At 36.6% G+C, this 11,597-nt stretch overlaps 1 protein-coding gene across 4 annotated transcripts in view; it reads left to right on the top strand.

Moving 5' to 3' along the window:
• The window catches only part of TXNRD2 (thioredoxin reductase 2), a 34,922-nt gene that overhangs the window by 507 nt on the left and 22,818 nt on the right, over positions 1–11,597 (top strand). For 3 of the 4 annotated variants that reach the window (XM_026859526.1, XM_026859524.1, XM_026859523.1), the window contains exons 2-10: positions 778–840; positions 1,540–1,596; positions 2,212–2,356; positions 2,670–2,744; positions 3,577–3,655; positions 4,667–4,729; positions 5,250–5,320; positions 9,901–9,920; positions 10,302–10,393. In XM_026859526.1, coding sequence (XP_026715327.1) covers positions 2,271–2,356; positions 2,670–2,744; positions 3,577–3,655; positions 4,667–4,729; positions 5,250–5,320; positions 9,901–9,920; positions 10,302–10,393 — 486 coding nt within the window. In that variant the 5' untranslated portion in view covers positions 778–840; positions 1,540–1,596; positions 2,212–2,270. Of the gene's footprint in view, positions 1–777; positions 841–1,539; positions 1,651–2,211; positions 2,357–2,669; positions 2,745–3,576; positions 3,656–4,666; positions 4,730–5,249; positions 5,321–9,900; positions 9,921–10,301; positions 10,394–11,597 lie in introns of those variants that run through there. The other variant, XM_026859525.1, reaches the window with a different exon arrangement.

The following is an 11,597-nucleotide window of genomic DNA, read 5'->3' as shown; positions in this document are numbered from 1 at the left end:
GGTGGGGCTTTCTAGAGAGGAACCGCGGCAGCCAAACCTTTCCTCAAGGCTTAACCCTGACGACCGGGGGGCATCAGCATTCCCAGGCCACCTGCCCAGTCCGCCAGCTGCCAGGAAAAGTCCCCCAGCCCTATCTATGGTGGCACAGCTAGTGTCGGATGCTGCGGGCCTCGGCTGTCCTCCCTGAGCTGCTAACACTCTGAAAGCAGGGGGAATCCTGATACCCTTGCTACGAAGCGAGTTACTGCTCACCCTTGGGCTTCTCCTGCCACTTCAAAACTGCCTGGGCTGACCTGTGAGGAGGCTGAGGGGGCAGAAAGGGACAGCTTCCCTCTGGCCGCCCCCCCACCCCCCTGCAAGCCTTCCATTGCAGCTGAAGCTTTGTGAGTCCGATAAGGTGATCCTGCTGAAAAAACACTGTGTAGAACTTGCTGCCATAATGCAGAGACACAAAACTCATACCGGATCCCGGCTGCAACTGTTTAATCATGCAGAAAGAGCTGCTTGGAACATTATGTTAAAGTCACGTCTATTTATGCACTTCTTTTGGATTGCAATATTTTCTGTATTTCATTCACAAAACCAGATTAGATAGTTTGCTGATTTTTGGAGAATGCTTTGGGACACAAAAAACACGTAACTCTAGTAAAGAAAACCCGAAATCAGCAATAACCAATTGTAAAAAATAATGTACTCGTTGATACTTACCTTCTTAGATACCTCTCCCATCTTCCTTGCCTGTTTCTTTTCGTTAGTTTTTTCACTTCCTCTTCACAGGAAAGGAGTATGATCTTCTGGTAGTTGGTGGAGGGTCTGGAGGCCTTGCTTGTGCAAAAGAAGGTTTGTGTGTATAAATAACTAATACAAGTTTTGGTTTAGCTTAAGTGGTGTTTATGGAAATTAAGTGTTACTGATAATGCTAAAGCTTTTAAAGAAAGATAGTATACTTCAGCCTCTGCACGTTAATGATTAACTCAGCTCCATACAGTTAATCTGCAAATTAATTTAAACCCTTGGGTGGGGTGATCTTGTTTGACTTCCCTATTAACCTTTTAAAAAATACTTCTTTTGCCATGGGGAAGTCTAATAAGCTTTTATTTCACTGTTATTGTAAAATACTGAGTGCCTCCATAGATACCGTATTTTTAAAATTATACTGTTTCTTATTTATGTGGTAAAACAACAGTCCCTTTAGACTGTTTCCAAGAACTGTTTAACTGCTGTAGAGAACCTTGCCCCTCTATAACTCAATGTGACATGCTCAACAACCCACAAGGTTCTTAAACATCTCATTTGGGGTCAAATTGCATTTTTAGGGTCAGTGAAAGCTGAAGGCTCTAGTCTGGGTTATTAAGTGCCTTCTGGAGAATCTACTGACTACATAGGCCTCCTGGGTCCCTAGTTTGTCATCTTGAGTTGGACAGTAAAATCCACCAGTCATCATCTCTTGTACTCTTTATCTGTACCTGTGCTACTAAAAATTTTAGGTTTGTGTGTCTTTCCCTCCTCTAAATACCTTGTCTTGCTTTTTGTTTAAAGCTGCTCAGTTTGGAAGGAAAGTAGCTGTTTTGGATTATGTGGAACCTTCTCCACAAGGTATGGAAGAGAAATACTATGATATTTGGACATGTGTATAAAACAGCTCTCTAGGTGAGCAGATTGCTCCAGCCAGCAAAGTTGCCAAAGCCACGCTGCCTGCTTTGCTTGTAGTAAATGTCCTTAAACCCAGCTTGCTGTACTGCTCATTCCTTCCAGTGATGTCCCAGCTCTGACTGCTTCCCCTGCACGTTGTTTGTTAGCAGTGTTTGATGCTACCATTTGTAGTAGACTTTGGACTTTAATATGTGAGCATATTATCTCCGTGAAATTGTCAATTTCTAAAAATTATGAATTGCATTGTGCTGAGACTCTTCATGTAAAATAAGATCTGAAAATGCAAATAAGCAAATGTGTATGTGTAGTAACTGGATCTTCAGAGCTTTGAAGAACATGTTGAGATAGTTTGAATTTTAGAAGAAAAATATATAGAGAAGGTTTTTATCAAAACAAATTACTATAAGCAGTTGGAAACTCTGCAGATAGTAAACTGTGTGTTAATTCAGAAATTTTTAACTAGTTATATGAACAACCTAATTCTCTAAGTAACCTAATTGCATTGTTATACTAACCTGACACATTTACTTTTTTTCTTTTTTTTTTTTTTTTCCCAAGGAACCAAATGGGGACTTGGTGGAACTTGTGTGAATGTTGGCTGCATTCCTAAAAAGCTTATGCATCAAGCAGCCCTTTTAGGGAGTGCCCTTAAAGATGCCCAACACTATGGCTGGAATATTGCCCAACCTGTTCATCATACCTGGTAAAGATTATTGCCCATATCCACTCCTATGTGTTGCAAGTGTGCAACAACTTTTCCCAGATGGTGTTTATTTAGGGACAGTTAGGGAAGTGAATTTTGCATTAAGCTTTTTAGACTGCTTCTTGTTTAAAGCACAGAACTGTATTTACTGGTTTATCAGGGTAGATATGTTGATTTGGACCTGATCATTTACTTTTATAACAAAAAGCATTGTAGAACATTCCTAAAATGTAGCAACTGCCTGTCTCTTTGAGTTGCATAATCTGAATTTGAAATGTGATGACTTCATGTTCAGTTTCTTGTTTTGTGATAGGTCTCTTATGGCACAAGCTGTTCAGAATTATGTGAAATCCTTGAACTGGGGACACAGAGTACAACTGCAAGACAAGTAAATAAGACTTTGAAGTTCATCTTTCTCCCCATAGTCAAGGAGATCTTCTTGTAGAATTGCTTAATTACCTTTAGAGTTTCTCATTAGAACTAGTATTTTGAGTTTGTAAGTCCTTTCTGCTCAGGACCGTAAGTGCCCTTGCCAATCTAAGTGATTTTTCTCCCTTCCTTTTCTTTTCTGGGAAATAGTGATTGAAACTGACCATACGTGAAAGCTTTCTAACAGCATAGAGATCAGGGAATGCTCTCTTTAACCTGGAGAGGTTTTGCTTTAATATGAAGTAGTCAGGGTTTCTCAAGATAATTTCAAGCTTGGCCACCAAAATTTATATGCCGTACAAGCCCAATGATAACACCATACTAGAGCAGCTGATTTTTTTTGCTTTTGGTGCAGAAATGCTTCCAAGTTTTTCAGTATGCAGTTCCTTTTATAGAGAAATTATATTAATAGATAATTTAACAGGTACTAGTCCTGTGACTCCTGCCGAGTCACTTTTATATGCTCTCAAATGACCATTGTATTAGTAATGTTATAGATAGTAATGCTATATCTAGTGGAAAATGTACCATTTGAAGAGGTCAGTAACCTGATCCCAAAGGATGTTACAAGGTTAGGTATGCTGCTGTATAGAGGAGTTAACTGTGACTTAAATTATGTGACAGAGCTGCAAACAATTCTATGAAATTAAATTAAATGCTTTCTTTGTTTTACTTTTCTATGCCTCTTCGCTACTCTTTTTAGCATTTCAGATATGGAAAACGTAGCTGATTGTATTTCATTCCCATCCTTTATTAAGTGCGCATTCATATTGCTGTTTTCTTCTAAACAGGAAGGTGAAATATTTCAACATGAAAGGGAGTTTTTCTGATCCGTATACGATCCGTGGTTTAACAAAAGCAGGTAAAGAGGTGAGCTGCTGTGCAATTTCTACAGTATCATTCACTTCAAACATTTCAGGTCTTCATGTCTTGATTTTAAGTCAACTGGGAGCTAGGTTGTAGTTTTGCAAATTGCTTTAAGTATTTAGTATTGTTTTGGAGAGGGAGATTTAGTTTTCCACCCAGAGAAGATGTTTATAAACGACTGTTGCCTGCTGAGTCCATAGCCCCTAATCTGTTGGGTAGATGCCATTACATTTTTTTCTGCAGATGGAAATGCTGAGACAAAAGATTTATTTTTTTTTGTCAGAGTCATCTTGCTTTGATAGATGCTTACAGAGGTGTAAAGAGGACAAACATCTCCTTATTGCTCTGTTAGATCAGTCTGAGATGTTTTCCTCTTTCAGATGAACTGTAAGGGTGATTAGCTTTCTAATACAAAATTGTGTGTGGAAGGCAGTTACACTGAATGCACAGCTTCAAGCCGCTGGGTCATGTAACAGAATGGTGGCCATTTCTGCATATTTAACAAGAGACTGAACATGCATTTTTTAACACCTTTTTGAGAGTAATTATGTAATGTTACTGGTTAATATCAGCTTGAGAGAGCAAAAGTTTTTGGGGTAGATGCCTAGCATTGTCTAAAAACACACTGCTTTTGAGGTAGCTTAATTCCAGGCCTTAGAGACAGAATTCACTTGCTGTGATCTCTGTGTGTTTTGCCCTAAGAAGAAGTTTATTTTAAGAAGCTGCCATTTGTGCACAACTGTTGCTTCCAAATAGTCATCAGAATCTTGTCCAGTATAGGAATGATTGTAAGCTTAATATTAAAACTAAAAATGATAGAGAATGTGCAGGAGAAACTGCTGCATGTATTTTATCTCCATCCTTTTTTAAATGCATTGCTGATTATTATGTCATATAAATAGCAGATGGTAGTGCCAGCTTTCTCATTTATCACTTATCTGTACATAGATAAAATCTAAAGACAGGCAAAAGGATTGCAAATGCTTGATTTTGATTTTGTATTTTTGTTTGTAGACTATTGTTACTGCAGAAAATATTGTCATTGCTACTGGAGGAAGACCAAAATATCCTACGCATGTAAGTTACCCTTGCCATCTAGCATCTCCAATGGCTTTACTGATTTTGTTGCAGATAGTGAATGTTTGGAGGATAAATAAGTAAATATAACGTAACACAAGAGATCTTTGTACTTGTGGCATGTGAAAAATTATCTTTTATATAAAGCATAGGCTTTTCAGAAAAACATTTCCATAGAAAACAGTGTGCATCAATTTAATATGTAGATATTGCTTAGAGCTGTGAGATAATTCAGGTTGGAAGGGATCTCTAGAGGTCGTCTAGTTCAACCTCTTGCTCAAGGAGGTTGGGGTCAGCTATTGAATCAGCTGTGAGGTCAGATTGTGTTGCTCAGGGCTTTTTACAGTCACGTTTTGGAAATCTCCAAAGACAAAGACTGAATAATATATCTGGGCAACTCCAGATGCGTTGCCCTTGGTCTACTGGCTATACTTCAGCTAATACAGTCCAAGTTGCTATTAGCTTTTTTTGCTGCCAGGATTTGCATTGTAGATTCAAGATCTTACTTGTGTGTTCATAGATTGCAGGTGCACTGGAGTATGGAATTACAAGTGATGATCTGTTCTGGTTAAAAACATCTCCTGGAAAAACGTAAGTTACCTTACCATGGATTTAATAGATGTTGACATTTATACTTTTTCTTTATGGCAAAATGAAAAATGTTCAAAATTGCCTTGTATACACCAGTTTTTCTGTCCTTCTGTTTTCTTTCTGAGAATTTATTTTGCTATGCATCAGCATCACGCTACCAACCTTCATTAGTAACTAATAGATTTCCTCTCCTCCCCCTCTTATGAAATTCCCTTCTAAAATCAAATTAAATGTGCATTTTCACCATTTTAAAGGTGGCTTGTTTGCCGTAGCAATTATGCATGGAAGTCACAAGAGGGCAGCGTGAACTTAAACAAAGGTTGTACTGTCCCTATTAGCTACTGGTGTATGTGAAATTGCTCTTCCAAGTAGTAAAGAAACACCAGCATAATTTGATGTTCTCTTAAATTGTGTCAGTTTTGATAACAAAAGAAAATGTCATTAGACAATTGGGTTAATTTTTCTTATGCTTGGGGAGCTATTGTTTAACTGAAATACTAAAAGATTTACTTTAATGGAAATACTAAAATGCCATAGTCTATTTTTTACAGCACATAGCATGGTAAGATTGAGAGTCAACATTGCACTACAGAGCAATTTCCTGATGCAAATAATTATGATAGGAAATGCACATTTGCTATCATGCAATTCAGATAATACTATTTTTTTCTTTTCTCTATTGAACAATTCTAGAAAAAGCAAAGTATATTTAAGAAAAAGATACTTGAAACTATGCTACTGATGTTTTGAAAGAAAACAGCTGCCGTTCATGGCTGTGACTTTCTGATATAAGAATTGCACTGTGTTAAGCTAAACATCAAATAGATAAACAAGGGTCCTTGGTACATTTAAAAAGGAAAGTAAATTTGCCATTGTTTGTAGTATATCAGTCACCTCTTGAATTTTGAGAGCATGATTTATGCGAGGAATTTTTTATTTTTTTTTTTAAACCCAAACACCAAACTCCCCACAAAAACTAAACATAAGATTTATTCCCGTAAGATGTTTCTGTGAAAATGTGGCTTTTGTCCAGTTGCTGCTAATGCAAGTTGTAACAGTGTAATGTGGGAGTCTAGTGTTTATATGTTGCATTCCTGAGATTTAGTCAAAATAAGCCTGCAGGGGCTACAGTAGCATTTCTGTGCTTTTTCAGACTGTGTCCTAGCAAATGAAGGAGGGAGTTGTTAAAGGTTTGTTTCTGTCGAATTTGTTTCTATTATAAATGTTCCCAAGGTTCAGTTTAACACCTTTTGTTTTTAGTCTGAGCTGTGTCATACTTATTCTTTCTTTTCTCCCTCTCCAAATGTATGTATCTCAGCTACAAATTACATGCCTAGGGGTTATAGAACTGTCAGTCCTGCAGTTATTCATATTTTTTTAAAAAAGCAAACCGTTAACCAACTTAAAAGTCCCTTAGATATACAAACATTGTAAAGAAATTCTTGCTACTGAGATGAAGGGTTTTGGCAGAGTGAATTAGAAAAGATGCCTTGAAAATATGTTCAGAATGAGTGAGAGATTGAGCAGGTGTGAATGAGGTTAGGTTCTGCTTTCTTAACTTTTCTATTAGACACTGACAATGCCCAGAAACACTCTACTTTGTGGAATGAATTGTGAATAATGTGCTGATACTATGAATGAGCAACAGCTGGCATTGATTTTTCATGTAATGAAAAAGAAGAGCAAACATATGCCCAAATTACAAATATTCTAATCCCAGTGAATCTCCAGTAGATCTTTCTTTATGGATAGTGTCTGGCTTTTTGCAGCACTTCCCAGGAGTTACATGCTAAAAGAGGAAGTGATCATCCCTTCACAGATGAATCACATGCCCACTATGTTAAATTGTTTGCCAAACATAAAACCCAGACTAGCAGATTTTAATCCCTTTAGCTCAACCTGTTCTCTGTACACCTTCAGAAGATTTATGTTTTAATTATGGGATAGATAGATGTTATCTAGGGTCTTTTGTGAGAAAACATGTATTGTACTGACTCTGTAATTCTGGGGGTTTACAGAGCAGCAGTCCCACATCTGCACTTTTCAGAAGTTTAAAAGCATCTCTGTTATAACTAAAAGATAGCACAGATTGGTAAAGTACAGGCCACAAGTCAGTGTTTCACCTACATTTTTTGCTCTAATTTTTTAGCATAGGATAGACTATGTATCAAGAGCTTTCCAAGTATTGGACTTGTTTCTCTCTTGCAGTATTGTGGAAGAATAACATTCCTAGGCATATGTGGCTAGGCAGTGGCAGGGCTAAAAAGAGAAACCAGATTTCCTGTCAGCAGAGCTCCATCATGCCTCTAGCATTTGTTTTCAGTTGCCATATATGTTCACATATAAAACATTTTAATTTTCTAAGGTTCTTGATGTCCTTCTGTGAAACACATTTCTGTGTGTGTACCAGTAGTTTTCCTGGTAACAGCATGGAGGGAGAATCACTGCTTTGTAAAGTTAAGTTAAAAGTGATGAATGATACCTCCTTATAGAGAGTGCAGTGCATGTACTACTTTGTGTTAGCCTTGTTTGTGTGTGTTTTTCAATGGATTTAAGGGTTTATGTTTATTTAGTGAAGCCAGGAATCAAGCAAAATGTAGAATATGAAACAATGTGGGATGTGTAGGCCACTGATTGATACTTCAAATGTGTTCCTCCCTGTGATCTGACTACTTTGAATTTTCACCTGTTTGGAGCATGTTTTATCAAAATTGTTTTGTTTTGTTGCTTAGAGTTTTTGAATTAATGGAGGCACAGCTGCTGAGGGAGAAGGTCTTTACTTAATGGATTATTTCCAGGCAACTGTTCTCTCTGCTGGCATTGTCATTTGTGTTGCTAAAACTTAACTTCCTCCAAACAGTCAAACAAGGTTGATATGGGTAAAAGAATATGATAAGGTTCTGTGACTTATGCTTATGCTTCCTTGCTTATCTTCCTAGCTTTAAACAACCTCTTTAAACTCTGTGATTATGTGACTTTGTATTTTGAGTTTTTAAAGTAAATTTCTACATTCAAGTAAATGCTTTCCAAAATGCAGTTAGCAAACTACTTCTTTCATATCCAAAAAAATGCAATTATTTTTTAAACTTTTGAACAGTATGAGACCCGATTTTAAAAAATGCCCAAAATAAACAGAAAAAATGTGTCAAATATTCAGGTGGGTTCCAAGTGTTGTGGTTTTGTGTTGCTGTTTTTTGATGAAAAGTTCTCAATAAAGTACAAGGATGAAAGTTCTTTATAAAGCATGTGTTTCCATACATGAAAATCAGTCAGAACATTCTACACTTGTTCTCATAGTAACTAGAAATTATGTTCCCCAATGATGCTTTTTTTCCTAAATTAAAAACCTAACAAAAGGCTTTGTTGTAAGTGGAAGTATTATGTGGGGTGCATCTCCAAACTGTGATATTTCAAAAAGTCCACATAACACGTGAACAGCCAAGGAACGTGAGTGCAGCCTGTCCAGCAGCTGAGTGTCAGTGACTGACCAATTGGACCCACTTTTACCTGCGGAACAGTGACTGAGCGTTTTGCCTTTTGTGTACCCAGCAGACGTAGGGAACTGAGGATGTGGTTGGAAGAGAAAGGACTGCTCCATGTATAGGGCACCTGGGGACAAGCATGGAAACTGCTGCGCTGCAGAGCTGCTACAGCTCGTAAATGAAAAGTGTTGATGGACAGTTTTAGTGATATTCTTGGTTGAAATGGTGTGAAATATGTGGATAGAGGGGAGCTGGAGTTATATTTAAGGTCTAAAATGGATGGATTTGGTAAATACTACTCTAGGTAAATCTATTAAACGGATTTTCTATAACTGCGTGCACACATTTTTGAAGGGCAAATATTTGGCATTTGGAAAAATAAGATTATTCAAAAGCAGATGGTTATAAATCAAAATGAAATTTACAATGAATAAAATTTTATATTGGGGATTGGAATCTACTTGATAGGAAGATGATGAATTTCAAAGATGCTTAACTTCTGATTGTGTTGTTTTCTTAAAAATGATTAAAAATATATATAGTAATTAGGATACCTCTAGAAATTTTGAGATATACTTGAGTTACAAAAAGACCGATGCATGTCTGTATGTTGTCTACTGCCTCAGAGGCAAGGATGCCAAGACATCGTGTAAAGATGAGGCATCAGTAGCAATAGGCATTGGGGGAAGATCTCTCAGTGTCCACTCCAGATGTTTCCGGTGGAGCTATATCATAGTACACAACTGGCCTATCTGTGGTGCCTCTTAACCTTGATACTTTCTGAGTTTTTCATGGGTTTCTTCACTTTGTCTTTCAGAGTATGCATTTAAATGTCGTTTCACAATATAAAAATAATTTCTTGTGTCTTACAAGCGTGTTCATTTTTTATTCGGTTAATAAAATAAGCCCATATGTTATAGTGTTGTCTTTGTTGGAGTTGACAAGCCACGCTCTTTCTACCCATCTAACAACATCAGATCCACTCCTCCAACCTGTAATTTTGTAACTATACATACTTAAAAAAACCTCTTCTGATTGTGCAGAAATATGCACAAGCTCATTCCACTGCTTTATTCTTTTTTTCTTTTTATATAACAGGTTGGTTGTTGGAGCCAGCTGTATCCTTTAAAAAAACTGTGATGATTTATGATTGTAAGCAGCATAGCAGTTTTCCTACGAAAGCTGAGTTTTCAGAATTCCTTTGCTCATGCCCTGTAGTTGAGTTGGTAATAGAACAGTAATAGTTTTCTATGCAATAGCATGATGGGAATTAAGGTCAGCTAAGGATAAATTCTCAGGATCTTAAAAACAATGTTATCTGTGAGAAAAATATTCTAAGCCTTTGGAGTTTTATACTATGTAACAAAAGCAAGCTAAAAATATTGTTTGTGTGAGGAGAACTTGATGTCTGTAGGTAAAAAGCTCACTTGAATACTACTCTTTTATATTGTATTTATATGAAATTACAGTTTATATTTCCTTAACTGAGGCTTCACCAGATGTTTCGCTTGAGTGTGCTGGTTTTCTAACAGGCATTGGATTGGACACTACAGTCATGATGAGAAGTATCCCACTTCGTGGGTTTGATCAGGTGAGTACAGAGTATCTTACGTCTCCTTATATATCAAACATATTAAAAAGTATATTTGATTATTTTTGTCTCCTAAAGAAAAAATGTCATTGGCTTCTCCAAACATTTCCTAGTATGTGCTTTCTGAAGAGGAACTAAATAAATATTAGCTCTTGTTTTCCTAGCATATCTCTTCGTACTGTACTTAGAAAAGTAAATCTTTTTTCCTCTCACTTAATTGAAAACAAGATCGAAAAGTTTGGGAACAGGGAAGGGATTTATGCCACTGCTTAAAACATTAGACAGTCTCTTTAAAATAATTAATTTCTAGGGGTTACAGATAATGATTTTTAAAATGAATTATTAGACTTAACATGAAGTAGTTCAATTTGGAGCTCATTATGATGAATAGAAATAAATCACTAAGCTGAAAGTTTGTAATGACAATAGGAATTGAAAATCTTGACCTTACCACTTTCAAAACAGTGGCAGTTATAACTAAGTAAAAAAAATATAGTGATTTCAGTGGAATTATCAACCCTAAGCTAGAGAAAATTAAAAGCAAAAACTTTCAGGCAGGGAAAGTTAAGGAAGAAAAAAAGGTGTTTCAAAATTAGGAAAAATATTGATGAGTTTTATTTAAAAGTATAAGTGCTCATGATTGTGCCGACAAAACAGAAAACAGTTTTGGCCAGAAACCCATTCCTGTGGAAAGAGTAAAAGCAATTAGAATTAGCAGTGAGAAAAGGCAACAACAACAAATGGCTTTATGTAGGATTTCTATAAAAAGTATAAGGTAGTATAGCAGGTTTAGGTTAAAGACAAGTTACTGGATCCAGTAAAGGCATTAGTTGGATATGAGTTTATAGCCTCTGTTCTAGAGGTCTTTTTGGTGCCTAGATCTTTAGGGAGAGTATGTTAAAGGTGACTGTGAATCTTCTGTCCCTGCAATATTTGATGCTAACACTACTTTGAAGGAAAAGTTTCTGTGGTGTTCTTAAAACAGTGAGAGAATTACGGGTTTTCACTCACATGTGCAGTGAACTTTTTCTTTGAAGTTTACAACAAATTTTTTCTTAGGCAAATAACTTTGGAAAATGTCAGCCTTGAGAATGAAGACTGTGCCACTGTGTCATGTGAATCACTTGAAAATAGTGTTTTCAGAATGAGAATGAATTATTCCTGGTATCATGAATGAGGATTTTTTAAAAATTATTAATTGCAA

The sequence above is a fragment of the Athene cunicularia genome (assembly GCF_003259725.1).
Source record: "Athene cunicularia isolate RWA chromosome 15 unlocalized genomic scaffold, athCun1 chr15_part1, whole genome shotgun sequence".
Classification (NCBI taxonomy): domain Eukaryota; kingdom Metazoa; phylum Chordata; class Aves; order Strigiformes; family Strigidae; genus Athene; species Athene cunicularia.
The sequence above is the reverse complement of the archived record's forward strand: the minus strand, read 5'-3'. Positions and strand labels throughout refer to the sequence as shown.